Source organism: Ammospiza nelsoni, chromosome 15, assembly GCF_027579445.1.
Source record: "Ammospiza nelsoni isolate bAmmNel1 chromosome 15, bAmmNel1.pri, whole genome shotgun sequence".
Classification (NCBI taxonomy): domain Eukaryota; kingdom Metazoa; phylum Chordata; class Aves; order Passeriformes; family Passerellidae; genus Ammospiza; species Ammospiza nelsoni.
The window spans coordinates 17,905,255-17,928,623 of NC_080647.1; the positions used below are offsets into that span (position 1 = coordinate 17,905,255).

General features: G+C 41.8%; 1 protein-coding gene across 1 annotated transcript; it reads right to left on the reverse strand.

The window, feature by feature from the left end:
• Positions 1-2,203: 2,203 nt before the first annotated feature.
• CHIC1 (cysteine rich hydrophobic domain 1) lies at positions 2,204-21,577 on the reverse strand. The gene is made up of 6 exons (XM_059483158.1): positions 21,408-21,577; positions 15,085-15,139; positions 8,556-8,711; positions 6,959-7,015; positions 6,682-6,741; positions 2,204-6,003 (listed from the first exon to the last, which is right to left on the reverse strand). Exons 1-6 carry the CDS (start codon positions 21,575-21,577, stop codon positions 5,953-5,955), a joined length of 549 nt encoding a protein of 182 aa, XP_059339141.1. The 3' UTR covers positions 2,204-5,952.
• Positions 21,578-23,369: the final 1,792 nt, after the last annotated feature.

A 23,369-nucleotide genomic window follows, 5' to 3' on the forward strand; every position in this document is an offset into this window, starting at 1 on the left:
AAAATGTCCAAGGAGATCATTGTAGAAACTCTGGAGAACCAGTAGTTTTCAGTTACCCCTCCAGGCTTGCACACCATATAATTTACAGTAAATACACATCAGTCATCACCTTTTGATTAATATTTGCCTTTTAATTTTAAATTCTTATTAATCTGAGAGCTACTGTAATTCCTCTTTCCAATTTTATTACCTATCCCATGGGACCAGCACTGTTGTGAAGAAGTGTTTCTTTTCTAGCCAAAATCTCAGGTTATATTTATCACTGAATACAAAAATACAAACCTAGTTCCTGCAGAAATTTTAATTTACTGCTCAAGAAAGGCTACTATAGATAATAAGGTTTACATAAAGACTGTGAAATAAAATGTGAATATATTGGAAGGATCATTACCTAAACACATTCAGTGATTAGGGAAAATGTAGAATTCAGCAGGTTAGCCCAGACCCAAATCTGCTGTTTGCATGTTTATAAAATAACCAGATGTAAATCAACCAAGTCCAGGTAGATTCCATCTCCCAGAGAAACCACAACAAGGAAATTACTGATTCAGTCAGATGTAGAAACAACAGAAATATTTAAAGCAGATCAGAGACTAAGTAAGTAAAAGGGCATTTAGAAAATCATAAGCAAAATTCAGGCATCTATCTGGGAACTAATCTATTTAGTAAATTCATTTGTGTTAATTTTGCAGACTGAATCAGCCTGTGAGAAACACTTCTCACAGGAAGACTGGGAGCACAAATACAAGGAGAATTGGAGGACTGGGAGGACACAGTAATGGAACTATTGAGAGATTCACCAGCACAAAGTGTCAGATGCTGAGTCTGGACTGATGAGTGTCTGCAGGGAACTTGTATAAACTACAAGTGGCCGAAGAGAAATAGCCCCAGATTTATCACAGAACAGCCATGGATCAGAAATGCAATACAGCCACTAAGGAGACAAATGTGACCCTTTAAATTTAATGGATCACATTCTTTTCACACAAGAGAGGGAACTATCAACACTGAAATAAATACCTGGTGCCTTCTTGGCCATGAGCCACTTACTGGAATATTGTTCCTGGTCACTCCTATTCAAGGAAAATTAATTCAAATAAATGCAAACAGGATGAACAGAAACAGAACTCTGCTTTTGAGAGGAGGCTAACATTTAATTTGGTCTAAGAAATGAAGGGTTGAAGTCTCTCCAAGCTTCACTAAAAAAATAAACTCAGCTAGAACAGTTCAAGTGATGACAGACACAGCATTATAAATACACTGGCACAGACAGCACAGCAAGCTGCTCCACCAACAGGTCTGAGACTGCCTTCCACAGAGCCAGGGCCAAATCCCAAATATCCTCAGCACAGGCCTTTGCTGCTCAGTCTGGGCAATTACATCTCCTAAAGCCCCCAGGGGAATAACTCCTGACTCAGCCCCTCATCCTCCTTTTGGCTGAACACCCCAGAAACATTCCCTGCTTTCTCAGCCAACATCCGGGATCAGCTCCATGCTCCAGCAGCCCTGGCTTTGCCCAGAACCACTTCCAACACAAACACTGCACGTGCCCCTTTCAGGAATGCGTGCTTTCCCCTCAGGGATGAGCCAAAGGCTTTAGTTTGCAGTCCTGCTGTCACAGCTCCAAAGGCAGGCTGCTCACACACACAAAGGGCTGCTGTGCTGGGCACAAACCCCTCTGGGAGCCAGGATCTGTTCACCCTCACTCCCCGTCCCTGCTCAGGCTGGCTCCCTGGCAGGTGGGAGAAAACCTTTCTGCTTTTGGAGGGGAATGCTGCAGGGAGAGATTCCTTCCTCCCTTACCAGGGAGGGTCTGTGAGCCCAGCAGAAAATAATGGAATTGTTAAAGCTGGCAAAGACTTTGGAGATCATCAAGTGCAACACCCTGATCACCACTAAACCACGTCCTCCAGGGCCACATCCACATTTTCCAACACTTCCAGGGATGGGAACTCCACCACTGTCCTGGCAGGAAGGTGGAGCACCAGGAAAATCAGATTGATGATCATGCTTCACTTCTCATCTTTGGAAATCCCTCCTGTGCTTTCCAAGCCTTGTTTGAATGAGCCAAGGTCCTGGCCTGGCTGTGTCAGGTGTGTCTCATTTAGACACACCCCAGCACTGCTGCCATCCCACTAAAACACCTCTACAGAGAAAGACAGAGAATTTCAGAGTTTTTTTTTCCACAAACACATTGCACTACTCAAGGTTTTCATCTTTGAATTTAATTAAAGAAAAATGTCTCAAAGTGATGAAGCATGTCTGACTTCCAGCTTCTTTCAATGGCACAAGCCAGGGCAGTAAATTATAGAAAGCAAGCTCAGTTAGAATTTTATTTTCATTTAAAATAAAAAATAGAGAGAAAACTCTCCAGACGTGAGGTCCTGTTAAAAAAGTGGCTGTTCACTTGTAAACAGAATAAAAGTGTTAAGAACACAGTTTCATACAGCTTAAACAAAACCACTTTTCAGAAGCAATACAAGTATGTTACAACACTGTAAGAACACCGAAAGCAGAAAACAAAAGAATGGCAGAAGAATCACATAACATTGCTTACTAAAGTGATAAATAATTGATGGTGAATGGTAATAGCTGGACATTTTTATTGCTCCAATGGTAGTGTGTTGACAAGAAAATGTAGTAAACTGTCAGTGGGACAATAATAAACATCAATTTATGGTTTTGCATATGGAGTTTTGTACCTATCAAGAAGAGCATAGGAACTTTTTTTTTTTTGTATTTATCAAAACCACACCAGATTTAATAAATTTTTTTCTCTGTTTAAAAGTCACCCATTTACAACTGAACCCACACTCCCTAAAGTTGGGTGTGCATGTTTGAACACTTGTGTGTTCCACCTCTGGGAAAACACCTTTGGGCAGGTGGGGAATCACTGAGGAGGAGCTTTGATGCTCTGCCAGAGTTCTGCACTCCTTCAGTACTCTCCAGATACTAAACTTTCTAGATACAAACCCAAAGATTTCCTGGATAAAATCTAGAAACAAAATTAGTGTCAACATGTTGATGTGAAGAAATAAACACTGATTTGGTAGACAGTAGCTGCTTTTAGAAATCTACTGCAAACTCCCACTCCTGAGAGGGACCAGTGAATTCCCTTTTCTCCTTCTCTGCACAATGGTGTTGGAACCAGCCAAGGCACTTTCCTTACCACTTCCACTCGCTTTGCTGACTTTAATCTGTTACATGGCTACAAATTCTGACAGATACCCTCCATGAACACTTCACCAACTCATGCTGATCATTTACTGTCAAAAATGAGATTTCCAGTCCTGGGAGACAGAATTACCTGTGATGTTTTGGTATTACAGGCCAGGCCAAGCAAAAAGAACCTGTGTAGAGTTCACAGCAGTACTGCCAGCTGCCCTCACCTTCCAGTGAGCTGTGAATCCTGTGTCTTTCACATGCAAATATAATACTGCTGCTGGTTTTGCATTTTAATGCAAATTTATCTACTCATTAAAACATGGAGCTTACTGTAAATGACAGGTTTGGCTCTGGTTCTTTATGTTATGGCCACATAATTAAATGTCAATTAAAACACAAAGACAAGACCCATTCATGGTTTGAAGACTGCACAAGTAATAATTAAGGACAAATTAAAATGTATAGGATTTATGTACTTAAAATGTAAACTTTACAAATTAATATCATGTGCTTAAGTGTTCAAGGCCAGTTTGGATGGAGCTCTGAGCAACCTGGGCTGGTGGAAGGAGGGGTGGAATGAGAGGAGCTTTGGGGTCCCTTCCACCCAACCCATTCTGTGGTTCCATGGGAAGTGCCTGTTCTCCCCTTTGGGCAAGTACAGGGAGAAAACAGAGTTGCATGAAGAAGAAAATCAGAACCTGCTGAGATTTCTTGAGTATTTTGCACAACAAAGTTCTGACAGAACTTTTCATTGTTCTGTTAATTACTCCAGAAACTCATTTGTCAGTAAAACCTGAAGAAAGAACTGAGTGTGCCATTTCAGTTTTGGTTTACTCTGCCTTTTCTGCCATTATTTTCTCTGCTTCCAGTTAACACTCATCCCCAAAAAACAGAAATAAATTGGAGACAACGCTTTGCTTGGTTCTGCAATGGAAATCTCAGTTGCAAGGTGTAGCTAATGATAATTCAAAAAACACAGGAGGTTTTATTCATGTTACAAATGCAATTACACATTTAGTTGTCACCAATCTACCAGTCAAAGTTTCTGCATGAAATGTGCAGATTTCAAACTGAACCATCAGTCTGGGACAGGAAACAGCACAAACTTCCCTTTGAGTAACAACTTGCATAAAACTGGCCTTCTGTAAACACTGTGTACAAGGAATCTGACCTACTACAGGTATTAGGATGCAATGGTTTGACAAATACTGTATTTTAATAGCATATTGCAAACTGGAGAGATGCAAATACATTCAGAGGAAACCCCAAGTCACCCTGAAACTAAAAAGCAACTTGGGATGATGTTGCAGGGAGTCAAGATGCTGCAAAGAAATGCCTGGACACTGGTAATGAAATCCACCACACTTCCAGATGCTCAGTTATCTGCTGGGCTTTGTTATTTCTAGTTAGGAAAGGCAAGGGACTTGCAACAATTTTCATTTGCTTTCTTTTATCAAGTGCTCTTGCTTAGATCAGCCATTAGAGGAAGTTTTTCTACAGTGACTTCCCTTCCTGAGATCAGGCAAACAGGGAAGAATCCAAAATAATACTGAATTCCACAAGGCTCTCCTGGCTCCCCAGACAGTGCCTGACTGCCAAAACACATTCAGGAGCCCTTTCAACTGCTGCACTTGCTCCCCTCGGCATGTTTGGAATCTCCACTTTGACTGAGATAAAACCTCTTTCCACTGGAAGGGACTTCATGTCACTAAACTGTGAAAATGCTGAAGTGCAACCACCCCAGTAACAAAGGTGCTGCTTCAGCTTGGATTTGGCTGTTTCTGATTTTTCTCTTCTGGAACGAAGATCTCCGATTTGAGGCTAATTTCTCCTGACTTCAAAACAAAATAGAACTTAACATCCATATATTCCTCACTTCAAAAGAGACTTTAGGGTATTTTGTTAACAACAGCTGCCATCTACCCCACAAATGCAGCTTCTGCAGAGGTGAAGATTTCAGCTTTGTATTTCAGGTGCTGCAAACACCAGCTGAAATACTTTTCAAAATAAAGACAGAAATGCTACGCATTTTTCATCCATTTACTAAACAAAGTGCAACTGAGCCCTACACATCTGACATATGTACAAACTCTTTATGGCTTTCCCATAAAACCAGTGTGGGTGGGGCTGTACAATCCCAGGGGAACGAGCACATGGAACAGATGCTGGGGATGTTGGCAATAGAATAAGAGCTATAATACATTCTGTAAACCTTGGCATACCACACTTTACATTATGCAAAGAGTCAATATTTACAAATCCATAGTGGGTAAACTAAAGAACCCCCTAAATGTAAATGATGATTTTGCAAAGTGCAGGACAAAACCAGTGCTGTTGATTGCAAGTCCTATGCAAGCAGGTTCTACTAAAATCATTACTACTGGAGTTTACCTGGACATTCCTACTGAGGGTTTCTAGGATTGCAACACTTAGGGTGAAATATAGGATGACACAGCTTTAGGATGCACATTGGAGGACAGCAAAGAGAGAAATTAATAAGGCAGCATGCTCAGAACAAGTTTAAGCAGCACTGATGTTAAGATCCCTAGTGGCAACTCTATCAGTTATTGGTAATGTTAAAAATTCAGAGTGCAACATAGAAGCCTCGTTTAACATAAAAAAATGTGCAAATTGTTCTCTTCTTAACAAAAGAAAGTAACAGCAAGGAAGATTTCTACTGAAGAACATTTTTAAGTCACAGCAAAGTAGACCATCTTCTTTCCAAAATCATCTACAAGGCACTAAGGGTAGAAAATGACAGGTAACATGAAAGACCAATGTTGTTCCTCAGTCAGGTCGAAATATGGGGTATTTTGGTAAGAACTCTATTAATATTACCTGTTGAAGAAGGGAAAAAGACAAGAACAGAAGACAGTAACCAAAAAGTTCAAAGCTTCAGCACAATTTGCATGAACATTTGCTAATTCATAAGACTAAATATATCTGAGATAGTCAGTGAGGAGGGAATGTTCCCCAGGGTAACAAAGCAGAGATTGCAGTCATTCTGAAATAGAGGGATTCTGGTGCTTGGCTTTTTTTGGGGTGGATCTCTTTCCCTAAAGCTTACACAATCTTCACATGTTAAAGGGGATAGGGGAGTGGTAGAACCACAGAAATATTCGAAATTCTGCTTTTCTACAAGGTCTGTCTTGTTTAAAACCACATGAAATTTAAATACACCACCAAAACAAACCAAAAACAAAAACACAAAAGAAAAGGTCCAACCAAAAAAACCACATTACTGTAAAGATGTAATATTTCTGCAAAATTATTTGAATTAAAGGGGTTATGAACACCACTGGAAAAGGAGGATAGGTGTTAAGGAGCTATGGACTGGTGCTGGTGTGGGAATCCCCCCAATGCAGAAAGTCCCAGTGGGTCTCCCTCATTCCAAATTACAGACAAACTGCACATTTGGCTGGGAGATCTTTTTGCACAGGGTCACCCCTAAGTGAAAGGTTTTCTCTATTAAATCATAGTTCTGTTGAATAGCAATAAATAACAAGCAATACTCACATATTCCATCATATTGCTAGTTTCACATTTCCTTTTACTCAGCTTCCAGTGCAAACCAAGCTAAGGAAATAATTAACAAAGGATTAGCACAGCCTTGTTTGGATGGGTAATGCAACAAGCATTAGCAATACTGAATTATTAGCATCTATTATCTATCTATTTATTATTTATTAGGATTTATATATTTACAGTATAAAGTAAGGAATTATGACAAGATTGTAACATCCTTCATTGCCCATACTCTTAAAGCTGAAAAAACCAAGCACTCTTTTCTTACCTTATGATATAGTCTGTTATTTTCCCATTCTAATAACTTCTGGATTGATCTTCTAGTCTAGAAAGGAAGTCAGAAGTGGATCAGAAATGGTTCAGCAGCTGCTCTCATCCAGCAGGATCTCACTGCTGCATTTCTGGCTAAGGTGAATTTATAATAAGTTAAGTTTTATAAAAGTAGAACAAGCCAAAGAAGAAATACATAGAAGTCTTATCACTTCACTCCCACTCCCCTTTCTTCAAAAAAGGAAAACACTCATGGGTTTTTTGTTAACTTGGAATCACTGGAAAAATTTCTAAGATCAAGTGCAACTTAGGCCTGTGGCTTTTCCAGAGTTCATTTAGTTAGTAAGATATCCTTCTGAATTTGGTGTTTTTACCTCCCACAGGCAACAGAACAAAGTCTCCTGGCCAAATCCTGCACTCACTGCAGGCATTCTGCTGAAAACACACATTTCCATACATTTAATTTCCAGATTTTGCTAAGGGAATTGTGATCTGGATCTTGGAAGAAACTCTCACCACAAAACTCCAGCTCACAACAAATTATTTTCAACTCTTGGCTACCAAATGTGTCCTTCATGTCCTGCTCTTTCCATGACTGTGGAGAGGAGATGATTTCTCAAGTTCCAGTGATTTTGAAGGTCACACAAAGACAGCTGGGATGATCCTGCATGGTATACATTTAATTTTAATCACTGCATGGTTGTTATCACCCTCACACCCCTATGCAAGTGCCATCATTTCCCCTACCTGGTGCATATTCTCTGCAGCCTTGAGAATTTCATATAATTAATGGGCATTTATTTAGATTTTCACTGGTACAGAGATATTAAAAATGGCTTTAAAACTGCAAATACTCCTTTTGTATCTCTCAGGCATAAACCTCTGCAATAATTTAGTTAAAATGAACTAAAACAAGTCCTGTAACTTTTTAGTGATGCAGCTTCAGTGATGAGCACTTCAGTAAGTTACCACATTAATGCATTTCCAATATTTACTGCTGTGATAAATCAATTCTAAACATAAACCACAGAGGCAATTGACTAAAGTGCTTTCCAAAATTGTTACTTTAGGACTGATTACAGGAGTGGTCAACTCTGTTAGGGGGGAAGTCTAGAAAAGAAATTTGTTCTTGTTCCTAACAGAAAGAGCACAGTAAAATAAAGCACAACTCTGAAATGCTATGGTGCCTATTGCATACAAAAAAGTGATTTTTAAATTTGAAAAATATTTATTTGGGAGGTGGAGGGAGTGGGGATGGGGGTGTGAAGAGGAGAAGTGATTTTTCAGTCTCATTCTGCCACTCTTTGAAGGTCATGAAAGTTCAGTTCTACACTCAATTCTCAGACCTTGAAAAATCCTGGAAATTTAGAGTATCATATATTCCATTCTGTTTGAACTGAGAGAAGATCAGCTATTCTTAAAACTGGTAATTTGGTGTAATTTCAATTTTTTTATATTTTCTAAGATGGAAACCAGAATAACCTTTTGAATGTGAGACCAAACCAGGGTTTTAAAATGGGGAAGACATTATGAAAGGTTACTTAACCCTACCAATAATTTAAAAATCCATAGGATGTGATGAAAGATGGACTCACTCTTTTGTTAAGACAGACCACAGGCCAGAGGCTGCAGCCCAGGGTGCAGCAGCAGCACAGGCAGCCACAGAGCAGCCACTTCACATTGACAGGGAGGTTCTTCCTCAGGCAGGCGTTCACTCGGCTGATGCTGGTCTTGAATTCCTCAGGGGCCACCTGCAACAGAGGGCTCAGCTTCAGGGAGAGCAGCACAGATGAATTTTCTCACAAATTGCCTCTACAGGTTCAAATGAAAAGGAAATGACACAATCTTCTAAAGCACTGGTCACCCAGTGAGCATGAAAAGTCATTTTCCTGCCACAAATTCATTTCTGGTGTGTGCACTGCACAAACCTGAGTTCAAAAGCCAAACATCTTTTAGATGAGCAGCTCATCTGTATTTATTGCACCAGAAATTAATAAATGGGCCTGAAAACACAATGGGCCCAGACAAAATCAGAACTGGGACACAGCTGGGCAGTACATGCACTGGCTGCACTGAGCAAAACCACAGAAGAATGACAGATGTCTGCTTTCCAAGGGAGTGTGGGAGCATTGGAGCAAAAATAGGTTCCAAAGAAAGGGAGAAGATTGTCCAAATTAGTGTCACACCAACCTAAGCCTACACTGGGCCTGGGTGAAGGCTCTGTCCACAAATCACTTCCTGAAGTGGCCCATAATGAAGCCACAACTTCCCTCATGGCTGCTTCCCAAAACAGGGAAGCCTGGGAAGGAATCCACTGGATTGTATTGGAGGCAGAGCAATGCACCTTGTACAGGGTTAGGAATAAAACCTGCTTACTGAAAACTAGGTATAAAATACTAATACCTAATACTAGGTACACTTATACCTAATACTAGGTATAAAATACTAATTTTATACCAATACAGGTATAAAATTCTAATTCCTGAATTTCAAAAAGTTTTTGAAATTCAGGAATAAGTATTTTACACCTGTATTGCCACTGCAGAGTCACAGTGGAATTACACATTTTGTATCAGAAAGAAGCTCTTTTCTCCAATAACTGCATTTCTCACCTACTCTTTTCTCCAATAACTCACATTTCTCACCCCAAATCCCTCATTTCCCTACAGAACCCAAGTCACTCCATCTGACAAGCCAAACATGGATTTGAGGCAGTGACTCCAAGATGACAGCCTTGACTCTAATGCTGTCCAGCATCAAATACACAAAGCAGAATAAACCAGGACCAATGAGACCTGACCAGGCAGGCACAACTCAGAACAATTAAAACCCCATTTTTCCTACCTCCCTGCCATGTGCATGCAAATCCCCAGTGTGAGCCTGCACACAAAGCTGTGCCCCACAACCCCCACCCAGGGCAGCCCAGCTCTGCTCATCTGGCTCTGCAAACAAGGGCAGCAACACCAACAAAAGTTCATTTAATGACAAAGATCCTTTTCAGCAGGGGCAAAGCCACGGGGCAGGAAATGGACAGGACCTGATGCTGCTGCTCTGCCTTTTGAGCTGAATTCTTTAAAGCATTGCAGGGAAGGGAGTAAATAAATACAACATCTGTTTCCTGGCCATTCAGGTCACCAGGCACTACAGAGTCAGGGGGCAGCTGGCCTTGCACACCAGCCAGGCCTACAGTTAAAAACATGAGAACTTCGTTTGTGATTATTTTACAGCAGGAATTAATAAATACATACAAAGCAATTATTTTTGTCCCCCTCCCACATTAAATAGACTGTTTTGTTTTACATCTACAAATGGAGCAACTTAAAAAAAAATGTCTGTTTTACAAGAGGCAGTTTAGGGGAAAAAAAAATAAAAGAAAATGGTCAAAGAAACCCCCTGAGATCTTTTGTACTGAGACATCTGCAATGAAAAAAATCCCATTGTAATGTGGCAAACTATCCTGTACTTGCATGTCTCTGGAACAAAGTTTTATGGGTTTCTTTGCCAGTGCCAGATCTTGTACTGGGATATAACAAATACCAGATGCACATGAGCAAAACCATTTCATCTTCAACGTGGGAGAGTGTTTTGTAGGAGAGAACATCTGGGCTGGTGGTTTGCAGTAACCTCAGGCAGCTGCTGCAGTCACTGCCTCAAAGTGAACTGAGATTCCTCCATTAATTGGCATTCTCTACTCCTAAGGAAGTTTCCATGGGCCTCATATTTAGGTATCTACAAATGGCACTTCCTTTGACAGATCTTTTAGAATTTTATATTCTGTTGATGTGAAATATAAAAATAAGTAGGTTTTTTTTTTTTTTTTCCTAGAACCCATTCATACTTTTGTAATGAGACTTCCTAATGAAAGAGAATGTTTCCTTTTCCTTCAGACACAAAGTTTACTGGACTTTGACAACAACACAGCCCAGCCTCCAAATGCAGCTGAACAAACTTGCCCAAGACAATGGAATGGCACAGCCCAGAATTTAGTTTAACAAGAATAGCCCTTATCAGTGATAACATCCAACATGAAGAGAACTCAACCAGATTCTCAGATCACAGATGGCAGAAAAATTTGGGACCTAAGAAGAAAGCCCAGGGAGATTCCCTATTCCTGTGATAATTTTTAGGGACTCACTGTTCACATTTTCAGATGAAAGCTGAAGTACTCTCATTCCTGCAGAGTAAATGGCTAAACTAGAAACCAACTTTGGATGCCACTAAGCACCAGAAAATTCCCATTTCAGGAATTTTGGTCTGATTTTACCTTAATATAGCATTATGAAAGCAGCACTACCTGCTAACTCACCAAATGTTTTCATGTAAAGCTGAATCACTTGGCTACAATATAAAATGAAATTATTTAAGATGCCTTTGACTAACCCCAACTATTGGATTGTTTCTGCCTTTAGGAAATGAAATCACAACAAATATTTCTGTCACTAATGTCACATCTGAAACTAAAGGAACTGGACAGCAAGATAAGCCTCATGTTGTGATAAACAGAAGAAATCACATTTCTGTTGCTCAGTTTACAGCTCAGTGACAGTTAAGCATTGTTACACAGTGATTAAGAACAAAATACCTGTAAATAACTGTTCTAATCTAATAATGAAATGGAATCCAAATGAAAGTCAGCACAGAACTGTTGATTTTCTGACACAATTTGAACTCCTGCCTTCTTGCAGGTACAGTTTTTGAAAGATGTCTGTGAAGGGGCTGATGTATTTCAAACAAACAGAATTAACAGCTCCTCCTGCACAAAGAGCTCCCTAAGAATGCTCAGTTTTGAGGAATTCTGGAAATCTCTTGGAGAGTTTGTGTCTGGCTCTTGAAAGAATGAGATAAGCACTTTGCTCCTGGCTGTGCTGTACACCTTGGGAAGGGACATCAGCTCCTTTGAGGAGGGAAAAAACAAAAAAAAAAAACATAAAAGGAAAGGAGGGGGTGTCATAATATTTTACAACAGGATGCAGAGAATCTCCAAACACAGGAAGGGAGGCAGCAAGGCCCAGCAGGCCTGATCTTCCTCCTTCAATCATCATCATCAGCAGCCCTATCAATCACACAGCACAATGCCCAGCCCTCAGTTTATGGCTCCCCCTGCCCTGCACTGCACACTCCTCTCTGGGCAGGACCCTTTTGTTTCAAAATCAGAGCAGGAAATTCCACTTTTCCCCTTCAGGATCACTGCCTCCATCACTTTCTGGTCACCTGGAGCAGTGGGTGCTATTGCGCTCCATATCACAGAGAATATTTTGGTAAAAGCTTTTTAAGAGAATTAATAATCCTGCAAACCTGTAGCACACAGAATTTAAATTTAACCAGCATTCCAATTAAGGCCAAGGTCCAATTACATTATTAGAAGTTAAATATTGCCTCTGTATTAAATGTAGTCAAATCTTTTCTTATAATGCTCCTCTGAAAAGCAGCCTGGCTTGGGATTTACAAACCAGGTGAGTTTGTGTCTCATCCTGCAAGACAAATATTAATCCAGCTGAGTGAGCCACACCAAACATCTGATGCACCTGGGATTTTCCTTTCCTTTATTATTTTATTGTCTGTGCTTTACCCCCAAATGTACACATCCACCTCTCCCAAGGAAAGCAACAAATGAAGTCTCAATTAAACAGTGAAGATGTAATTACAGGCATGTAGCTCCAGGCTAACCTACAGCAGCTATGCAGGCTCTGGAAAACTGGGAGATGGGAAAATGGGGGAATGAGGGGGATTCCAGATTGCAGAAAAAGAAAATCAGAAGGTTTGCTGCCTTCATGATGTGGAGGGGCTGAGGGCAGGAAGCTTAAGGAAATTACTGACACAAGAATGTGGCATAAACCCCACAAGTTTGTGCTTCTGGGAGAAAGGTGTAGCTGCAGAGTTTTCTCTAATTAGCATTTTCATCCTGCTTTACCAACCTACATCTTTTACATCTGTATTTATTCCAAAGAAAACCAGCACCACTGAGAACTCCATCAAGCCCATTTAAAGGCTTCATCTCTTACACTCCATTAGCAGATGGGATTTATTATTAATATCAATTCACAAAGCCATTCAATCTAATGTTACACAGGCAATATGAATAAACTATGGCATTGTCTTAGAGGAGCTGAGGACCGATGCAAGTTCAGAGTAAACATTTTAATCCCAATTTGTAAATATTAACAGTCACTGTTATTCATAAATTTTGATTTCATAAAAAGCAAAAAAATTACACTTTAACCACAAAGAATGTTAATGTAGGGTCTCAGTTGAGTATGACACTGATTGTCATTATTGTAATTATTTAACAGGGTATTTGAAGAAAAACTTACTGAAAAAATGACTGAATTTTCATTTCCAATAGAGATTAAGATGATTGACTGCCTCAACCAGAGGAAGAAGCAGATTCTTTATTTCTTGCAATATTACAAACTGAAAGACCCACAACTGTGGTTTTTAATGTCTTTCATGGCAGTGGTGACAGGCAGGAAGAAAAATGTGTTTACTATCTTGTTAGACTGGCGCTCTCCCCTGACAAAAGGGAATTCATTTCCTTGCTCAGAAAGCCCCTCAAATCCACAAGACAACAGAATATCCAGATTGTCAGCAGAGGAGCATCCCCACATACAGCAAATCCCTGCCCATGCCACTCCTGCAGCACTGATTACACCCAGGACAAGAAGGGTAAATGCCAACAGAAGAATTTCCTCTTTTCTGGCTTTGCTAAATTAAGTCCAAGCACTCAAGTGAACTTTAAATTAAGCTTTTGTTCACTGTCTGTTTAACAGGAGGACAGTCAAGTGGAAAATGTGACAGCCACTGATGCTGGTATTAAAAAGTGTAGACAATATATTTTAGAGAGACAGAAAGAGGTGAAATTATATCATTAAATTTAGTTTTAATGTTTCTTGCCTGGCATTTTCCACAGGCTTATTTATAATAAACTACAACTTGAGCAAAAGAACATCAAAATTGTTTTTTCTAAAATGTATTGTGGCTGTTCAGTGATCAGAAAAGAGTAAGCCTCAGACAAGGTGGTGAAATGTAAGTGCTGTCAGCAGCCCTCACACTGGAATCAGCAGGATTTGTCTTTCTGAGCTCAGTGAGATCCAAAAAGTCCCAGGCTGATTTTCAGCACCCAAAAACTCCAAGCAGAACCTGCTGTTCAGGGGTGCTGCTGGCAGAGCAGCTGGGCAGCCTCAGCACAAGGGTTTTATTCCCTGGGCTCTGGGGTGAAAATGCAGGAGGAGAAAGCCCAGCTGGATCTGGCAGGAGCAGCCACTCAGCTGCATTTGGTGATTGTTGGGATGACTCAACCTCTGCAAGGGGCTGCAGAGGGAGTGCAGCTCTATGGGAGGACATGAGAAAGTAGAAAGAGCCAAATAAAGTTTTTTCTTCCCAAATTCTGGAAAAGATACATGAGGGGGATATAAATCAAAGCAAAAACAAAGCACTAGAGAGTGAAACAGCAGGAAGGAAAAAATTCAAGAGAAAAAGAATTAAGCAATTAAAAGATTAAAAAATATAATTACAAAAATAATTTAAAATTAACTAAGAATTTAGCTAAGATTGAATTAATAGCTACAAATTACTGTTTCTTACACTTGCATTAAGTAAGATGACAGGACTCCAGAGAAAGCAATAGACTTGTCACCACTAATTTTCAGAACTAAATGGTAATTGTGAAAATGTACTAAAATCCTCCTTAATTTGTAGATTTAACACTATGTTTTGTTCTGTACAGCTTCAGCTAAAACAGATTCACTTCCAGAGCTTTGTCTGAACAAACTCAAGGCTTGTCAGGCATATTCAAAAGAGAGGTCTAGTGTTTGTAGAGATTTAATTCAGCCAGGAGGGAGCACAAACTCCAGGTATTTCAAAAGCAAGGTGAAGTGAGTGCTGCTTTCATGTCTGCATGGAAAACAGTGGGATCCATGGGGAGCTTTGCTGTGTTTGGAATGTCAATAATGATAACAATCACTGCAAATCCTTCTTGTTTCCAGCTGCACTGAGGGTGGGCAGTGAGCAGCTGGGTCACACAGGCCACAGGGAACAGTTTTGAGTTCATGCTCAGGGATCCAACACAGAAACCACTGGATGCACTGGCTCCTCCCATTGAAAAGAACAGTTTAATCTCACACTTACCTTCCCTGTCAGAACAGAAGGAAATTCTGTATCAAACTTGTTGCTCAAGCCAAACCTTGAAAACAAAAGAGACAAACAAAATATATTCCACCTAACTTACTTTGTTTCCCTTAATAAAAAAAATGTAATAAGAGTTTTTACTTTAAAAAGAAGCCACTGTTAATGTTTTTTGCCCTTACATTTGCATTATTTCACGGGCTTTGATCTCAGTTAACAAAGGTCTCTGTGCATTCAGCCATTTCAGACACAAACACAGCTCTCCTTACTTCAGTACCTCCAGAATGCAAAAATCCTGTTCCAATTGGATGGCAGCAAGTTTCAATCTTTGATTTCTGTAAGAAAAAACCCTCCAGCTATGAGATCACAGGTTCAACAACCCTTTTACTTTCTTACACATGCAGTTGTTCCACATGCAACAGATGAAGTTTGTTTTAAGGAACCCATTCATCATCATCTTAGAAATTTATAACTATGTGGTTTTAAAAACTTCCTTTGGGCTGAGTTAAGGTACCTCATAAGAGCCTACACAAAGGAGACTTTTACAACAACTGTGAAATTCAAGAAAATTAAGTTTTGGGTACCACTGTGACTACTTTTCATTGAAGTGTTTTGGGGTTTGAGCAAAAGGTTTTCCTTATAACCAGTGAAAGCTCCAGGGAGCTGGATTTGGCTTGTAAACCTGTTACCACTTATTCCAAACTCCTGAACCTTTAAAATTCAGTAATTTAACAAAATACAGCAGCAGCTGGCCCTCAGCCACAATCTGCATGTCTGATGAAAGTTAAATATATTGTACATCAAATCAGCTCTGCTAAACTATCTCCTGAGTATACATGTTGAAAAAAACCAAAATACCTGAAAGAATCACTGCCAAAAAGAAGAGCACAAATACTTTGGAGTTACTGAAGAAACAAACTTTGCTTTGAGTCAAACTGACACCTGCCATACTCCAAACTGGTCCCAAACAATACCAGAATTGCTGAAATATCACAGACTTGTGGGATGGTTTGGGTTGGAAGGACCTTAAAGGTCCCAAACCTCCCTGGACATCAGTGCCCATCATCAGATCTCACACACACTCCTGTGCACTCTGTAATACCCCAGATCACAAAATTGAGAACTGAAATTGCTCCCAGGTAACAAAAAATCAAATCAACCTTAATGAAGAGAGAGGCAGAGCAGAAGAACTTGTGCTGGCTCTAGAAACCCAGTGACTGAAATGTTTGCCAACAACACTGGTGAAGTTCAATCCAGTCCTTTGATGAATAATTTAAATTAGAGCCTCTTGCAAAGAGCAATATTTGTGCAAAACATTACAAAAATCCCCAAACAGTAAAGCCAGTAAGATTTTAGGCAAGCACAAAGGTTACTAACATAGCACATTTCCATTCTCTGTACTTTGGTAAGTCAGCCTCCACATTTTGTACCTTTTCAAGCTGAAATCTTCCAGGTTTTGTAATGTTATATATTTAGTTTTAAGGAAGCTTGGAGAGCAATGAAGTAGTCTTCCCAGTCTTAAAAAAAAAAGAAGACTAAAATTATAAAGCACATTCCCAAGCTTGCTTTGAGGAACCCAGACTTTTCTGTGCATCAGCAATGGAACAACCTGGAATGACCACAAAGCAGGAGCAATCAGACAACACAATAAAAGAACTACTGGAAAATTGAAGAATTATTTACTCTACCCATCTAACAGACCAATTCCACTAAATCAGCCAAGGGTCCATCTTGTCCTCAACACTGATTCTTACAGTGGCCAGGAGGAGTTTAGGATACAGCAAAAGAAATGAAAAAAAAAAGAGCAAAGATGTCCCAGCTGCTCCTCAGAACCCTCCTCTGACCTTCAACAATTCAGAGTTCAAACACTTCCTAAGCCACAGGTTGTGGCTTTTATCTCACTGATCAAATATACTCATGAAAATTCCCATTGCACCCCAATTTCCATAAAGAACAAATTAAATTAGTGCTTTCTGATTAATCTGATTAGGAATGCAAGATCACAATGTGCTTTGGGTTAAATTTCAAAGCTGATGTTGGGACACATTAAAACCCCCAAATAACTCATTTTTATTAGTTGCCAAAACACTCCCTTCAGCTGCAGCACATCCAGGAAACCTGAGTTACAGAATGGCATCACTCCCACTGACACTTGTGAGTGCCTAAAGAATATAACTTTATGTTTTAATTATACTTTAAACACTTTATTTAGTCAGAATCACTGATGGCCTTCAGCACAGTTTTACTGAAATATCTCTGGAAGTTTTACAGACTATTCTGTGATTATTTACTACAGGGCTTAGAAACATTAAACTCCTCTTAGATGGAGCAAGGGGGTGACCCAACAACCAAATAAAATAAAAAGATTGAGGCAGGATGTTATACAGTTATACAGCTTTACAACTGTATAACTGTTGTGAAAGTACTGAAGTGTATAACTGTATAACTGTTGTGAAAGGCAACTTTGTGCAAGTACTGAAGTGTTATTAGAACCTTCCATGTAAAGAAGTTAAAATCTAAAGTATTGATCAAGAGGTAATTAACTTAATTAGACTTCCTATAACAGACTGGTGATCTAGCATGAGCAGGAAATTAAATCTTTGAAATCTATGAAATCTTCTAAAATTCAGTATATTTAAAAATGACAATTATGAATTCCAGTAGCTGTCCCTTAAGTCATTCAGAGCAGCAGCTGGTGGTGATTTATTTCTGGGCCAGTTCTGTGACTCCTCAGTGCAAGCTGCCCAAAGTGTAACATTTAGCAATTCAGATCAGTCACCCACGTTCTCTGTTGCACTTTCCTCACTGCATGACAAGCACCTCCCAGAGCCAGGCACTGTTTCCTGGAGGCAGAACCAGGATGACCTCACTTGCCACTTCTGGCCCTCCTTCCCTGTTTTCATGGATGGCACCAGGCAAATCCCATCACCTCATTTCCCCCATCTGCAGAGAGCTGAGAACACAACTTGTCCCAGGGAGCTATAATAAGAGAAATGCATCAATCCCTCAGTAAAGGCTGAAATGAACATCTTGAACCACCAGTTGCAAACCCCACCTGCAACAGGTACACAAGATAATGTTTATCAGTTTACAAAGCAGGAGCTCAGGCTTTCTGTCCCCAGAACTGAAACACGAAGAGTTTGGAAATACTTTTTACATTTACAAGAGAAATATTTCAAGGTGCTTTGCCTTTTTATTTTATTTGACTTAAACCTCACCTCATTCTCAGCTCTCCCACTCCTGTATTTATAGATAGTAATCAGCCTTACTAGACTGCACAAGTTAAACCTGTTCAGTGAAGCTCTCCAACCCCCTGTGAGCAGAGCTCCTTTCCCCACACCTAATCCAGGTCATGTTTAACCTCTCTGCAGAGTGGAGCTCACACACTGCTCTTTGTGAGGTCTCAGCTGAGCCTTGGCCAACATTAGAGGGTAAAGATGACATTCCTCAAGAGCCCTGAGCTGAAATCTCCTTGGACATTTAACATTCCCCAATTCAGAACATTCTCCTGTGGAGCCAACAGCTATCCAAGAATCCTTACCCATGGATGATGTTTTGGAAAATGAAATTTTTGGTAATGAATGGAAGGCTGAGGTCATTTGCTGTTTTAAATACATGGAAGGTGGAACAATACCAGATAATACTCAAATGTTATCTCAACTGGCTCTTCCCTCTCTTCCCCAGCTGATGAAAATAAACTTTTCATCAGCACCTGTGGGTCCCTGGGGCACTCCTACAGAAAACAGGATACAACACCAAAAGTCAACTTCCACCCAGACTAGGAGGTTTGCAGACTTCAGCAGCAAGCTGGATACTAATGGCAAAAATATGTTTAATTGCTATTTCATTACCTCATTACCATCCATCCAAATGGACTTAATGATATGGAAAAAATATAGCAGATAAATACAACCCTACAGGCAAGTTACAGTTTGCTTACTGCTCTGTTTTTGGAAATTATTGCCTTTGCTTTGCTAGGCATGACTCAGTCCTCACTACAAATGTCTGTGCAGATCCTTGGATACACCAAGCAGCCACACTGACTGTGGCAGAAACAGCAGACAAGGTGCTCAAAACTCATCAAAAGGGAATTGCAGAAGAAAAGGACCTAGTAATTTATCTGTGCTAAAATTCAAAAGCTTTCAAAAACAATAAATATGACAGAATTTTTTCAAAGAATCCTGGACAAGATGAACATTGATTTTGCCAACCATTTTTACACACATCCTCTCTAACTAAAATAAAACAAATACACATTACATGGTCATTCTTACCACACACAGGGGTAGAATGGCTAGCAAAAGTAAAGTGGGAAAAGCAAGATCCTGCCAAATACCCTCAGAAAACTCCTGAAATTTATATTTAGTACTGTTGGATACTGCAGAATAGTTACTCTGTCAGAGCAAGCAGCTCACTGACAAGGTCATAAGAATAAAAAGTCTCTTGCAGGAAACTGAGTGTTTGAATCTACCAACTTGGGAGCTTTGTAAGAGAACTGGACATGAAAAGCTGCAGCAGATGACCCTGGAATTTGAGAACTATCCCTTCTCTATACACCAAAAGTATCCAAGAAGGCCAGTGTCAGCTGAGGAACAGGAGACATCTGAAACAAAAATCCAAGGGAAACAATGGCTTTATAAAGATAACTGGTTTTCTTTTTTTAATAAAGTCTGACCTGCCAGGACAGATATTTTCATTAGCAAACAACCCCAGGTTTTCCTGGATGACGTCTCTCCCTTCAGTAACTGGAGCAGGCTGATTTCAAAAGCAGCAGCCTCTGTGTGATCAAAAAGTGACAGAGTTCCAACACACAAACTCCTTGGGAAGCAAACCAGGTCCCATTTAACAGGAGGTTGGGATTATGTACTCCAGTGCCCAGGGTTTACTTGCATTGTATTGGTAACATCCAAGAACTGTTTTTATCAGTATAAGGAGATTTTAAAATACAGCATGAGCTGATAAAAGCTGCCTCCTACCATGCAGGTAGGTCCTGTTACAGGAAGAAAACTGAGAGGGGTGGGAGAAAGGGAAAATAAGTTGGATGGGAACAAGGGCACATAGCTAAGGATTTCCACTTCACTGACAAGAGTGCTTTTTGTGATGCAGACATCCCTAGTTCTTGGAGATGCTCCTGCCCATGCCAAAAAGATGCTGGAGCCAAGCAGGACCTGTAAGTAACATCACTAACACACAAAAAGCATCACAGAAAGCAAAGCAGATGAGTGTGTAATGTTTTTTTCCAGTTCAGCACTTCAAATCAGGTAGCTCCTAAGATGGGTACTTGGTATTCTGAGCATCTTTGCCTGTGTTCCACCTCTCCTTTAGTCAGGCCAGCAGCTCTTTGGGGTGAGGACACAAAGAAATTCCATCTGCACGAGCAAATGCACTGCGGTGCAGCACAGCAACTCCCCACTGGCACAGCTCAAGGCAACCCTGAGGACACAGATCCAGCCCCACTTCCCCAGCACGGCAGAGCCTTTCCCAGCCAGAGCTTCTGCTGCAGCGCCTTACAGCACACTGCACCTACTTACAGAGAGAAATGGGAATTTTATGCAATCCAAACACAAGCTCGGTGGGTCTCTGCACAATACATAAATTTCAATACCTCCCTCCCTGCCGTGAAAATTAACATGACAACCAACAACTTGTTAAGGATGCACTTGCTTCTATTTAATTCTTCAGCTTGCTGGAGCAGGAATACTAAGAAAATCCCTACGAGTAAACATTACATATAAGGAAACACAGCTTGCTCGTCTTCTGTTCAGCTGTTTAAATGAGCAGCAAACATTCTGGCTCACGCTGTGTTCCAGTGATAAAAACACTCAATCTAAACCAAACTCTCAACTAAGTTCGGGGCAGATAAAGTAGAGCACGGGCAGGAGCCTCCTCTGCAGTGCAGTGTGGGGGCTCCCTGGCTCAGCTGTGGCACACAAGGGTCACAGCGAGATGGTCTGAACAGGCTGTTCGTCCTCGAATCGCCTGGACTTTGCTTTTTATCTAACAAATTGTTTGGATAAAGAGGAGCAAGCAGGGAGGGCTGCCAGGGCTGCGCTGCAGCCTCTGCACCGACAGCCAACTCCGGCTGTTCATTCACGGCTGCCTGGGGGTTCCCTCGAGCTACCGGAAAATGCCCACGTTCACCAGGTTCCCCTCACAGACAGGGGACAGGGGCGCAGGGCTGCGGCTCTCGGCCCCGCGGGGCGGGAGCCTGGGGCCGACAGGGCCGGGGCACGGAGCTGCCGCTGCCCTCACCCCTCCCGGCGCTCCCGCCCGGCTCCACCGCCCCGCCACACCGGCCCCTCACGCTGCCCCCGCTCCTTCCTTACACGGTGATGTGCCCGGCGCCCCGTACCGCTACGGGATCGGGCGCGTCGCGGGGCCGGGGCAGCTCCTGGCTCCGCACCACGGGCTCGGGCTCATCCTGCTCCTCCTCGTCCTCCTCCTCCAGCTCGTAGATCGTGTCGAAGTCCGCCATATTGGGCAGCAGGACGCTCATCGCCGGCCCTCCCGCCGCGCCTGCGCAGCGCGCGCGGGGGGCGGGGCCGCGGTCGGCCACGGCGGCGGGAGGGCGGCGCGCAGGCGCAGCGCGGCCCCGCGGGAGCGCTGAGGGGAGCGTGCCGCGTACGGTGCCGGGCCGCCCGGTGCCGCGGTCGGGGCCAGGCTCACCGCGTCACCCCCTGCGCGAGCTCCCCGGAGGCGGTGGGGAGCAGCCTGCGGCCGGTGTTGGTGGCCGCTCAGGTGCGCGCCCCTCGCCGCTCCGGGGCGGCGGGTAACGAGCCGGCACGGGGAGCTGCTGAGAGGAGTTAGCGTTGGTGGTTACAGCGAAGGCGGAATAACCTCGTTGAACTCTTAACTTGTGTTCATAGACTCGCTCTAAGCCTTTCGCGCACACGGAAGCGGAATACCTCTGCTATCGTTAGTAGAGTTTATAACTGCCCCGACCTCCCTTCCCTTCCTGCCGCCCCCGCCTCAGGTGCGCGCGCGCCCCTTCCCGCCCCTCAGGTGCGCGAGCGGCTCCTCAGGGGAGTTTTAATTTGCTGCTTATGCGGAAGCCGGGAAAAAACCTCACTGGATTTTCACTTTTTCCCCAAAAAACCCCACAAAAAAACCTCAAATTACCCCTGAACTTCGGCGTACAAGGTGCCTGAATATCTGTACTGTTATTATCGCATTTATAACTCGTTCGCGCGCCTCCCTCAGGTGCGCTCGCGCCCTTTCCCGCCCCTCAGGTGCGTGAGGGGCGGCTCCTGAGGGAAGGCGGGGGCAGCTGCTGATCCTCCTTTATTTTAACCTCTTTTCCAGGTGTGTTTCTGTGACGGTTTTAATAAAAACAGCCAGGTAGCGCTTTCCGCCCTTCCCCTCCTGTTTTTGCCCGCTGTGTCGCTCCCCGGGACGCCTGAGGTGAAGATGAGGGAGGGAGGGCGGGGGTTGTGGAGTTTTCCCGGAGTTTTGGGATTTGTTGGTGGGTTTGGAAAGTGAGTTATGTGCACAGTAATGGGGTGGTGAGAGAGAAGAAAATCCACATAGGAACAGCAGAACTTGGGGAAAAAAATCTCTTAGAATACTTCAGGGGAATGCCCCTATCAGCACACAGGTGTAAGCTATTATTGAGGTAATAAACACTTAATTACTCACCTACTGCAAATGGAAAATAATCCAAAAACTATTGGTGTTTCTAATTGCAATAGAAGAGTGAAAAATGATATTATGAGGGGGGTTGGTCCTTCTTAGTATTAGCGTGGCTCCTATGAAGTGTTGGCTCTGGTGTGTGTACAAATCAGAATTCCTGACCTGCGGGTACTCTAAGGAATGAGCTCACCTCCTCCTGCATGAGGTAAAAATGGGTCTGTATCCCTGTCTGTCGTTTCCAGGAAACTACTTCCCTCATGAATCATCTTTATTGTTTTTCAGGAGTTTCTAGACTGCAGAAAAAATGCAGATGACTCGACAGTGAAAATTTTTGTTGCCTCCAAAAGTAACATTTTATGAGCTACAGTTTTACCACTGCTGCGTGCTCTTACTTCAGCACATTATCCATCTTATGTGGAGCTGCAGGTAAATCATATTCTAAGCTAGAGAAAAAAAATAGGAGACAAATTGTTATAAAACAAAATTTTGTTCTCCTATTTTTGTCAAAATACTTTTTTCTTATTTAGTGTTGAACATTGCAGTAAATTGCAGGGAAGGTAAGTAATTGATTAAATACTGAAAATGCATCTGTTTAGAAACATGATAGAAAAAGAGAAAATTGTTCTGTACTTAAGGATCTGATTTTTTTTCTGCTGATC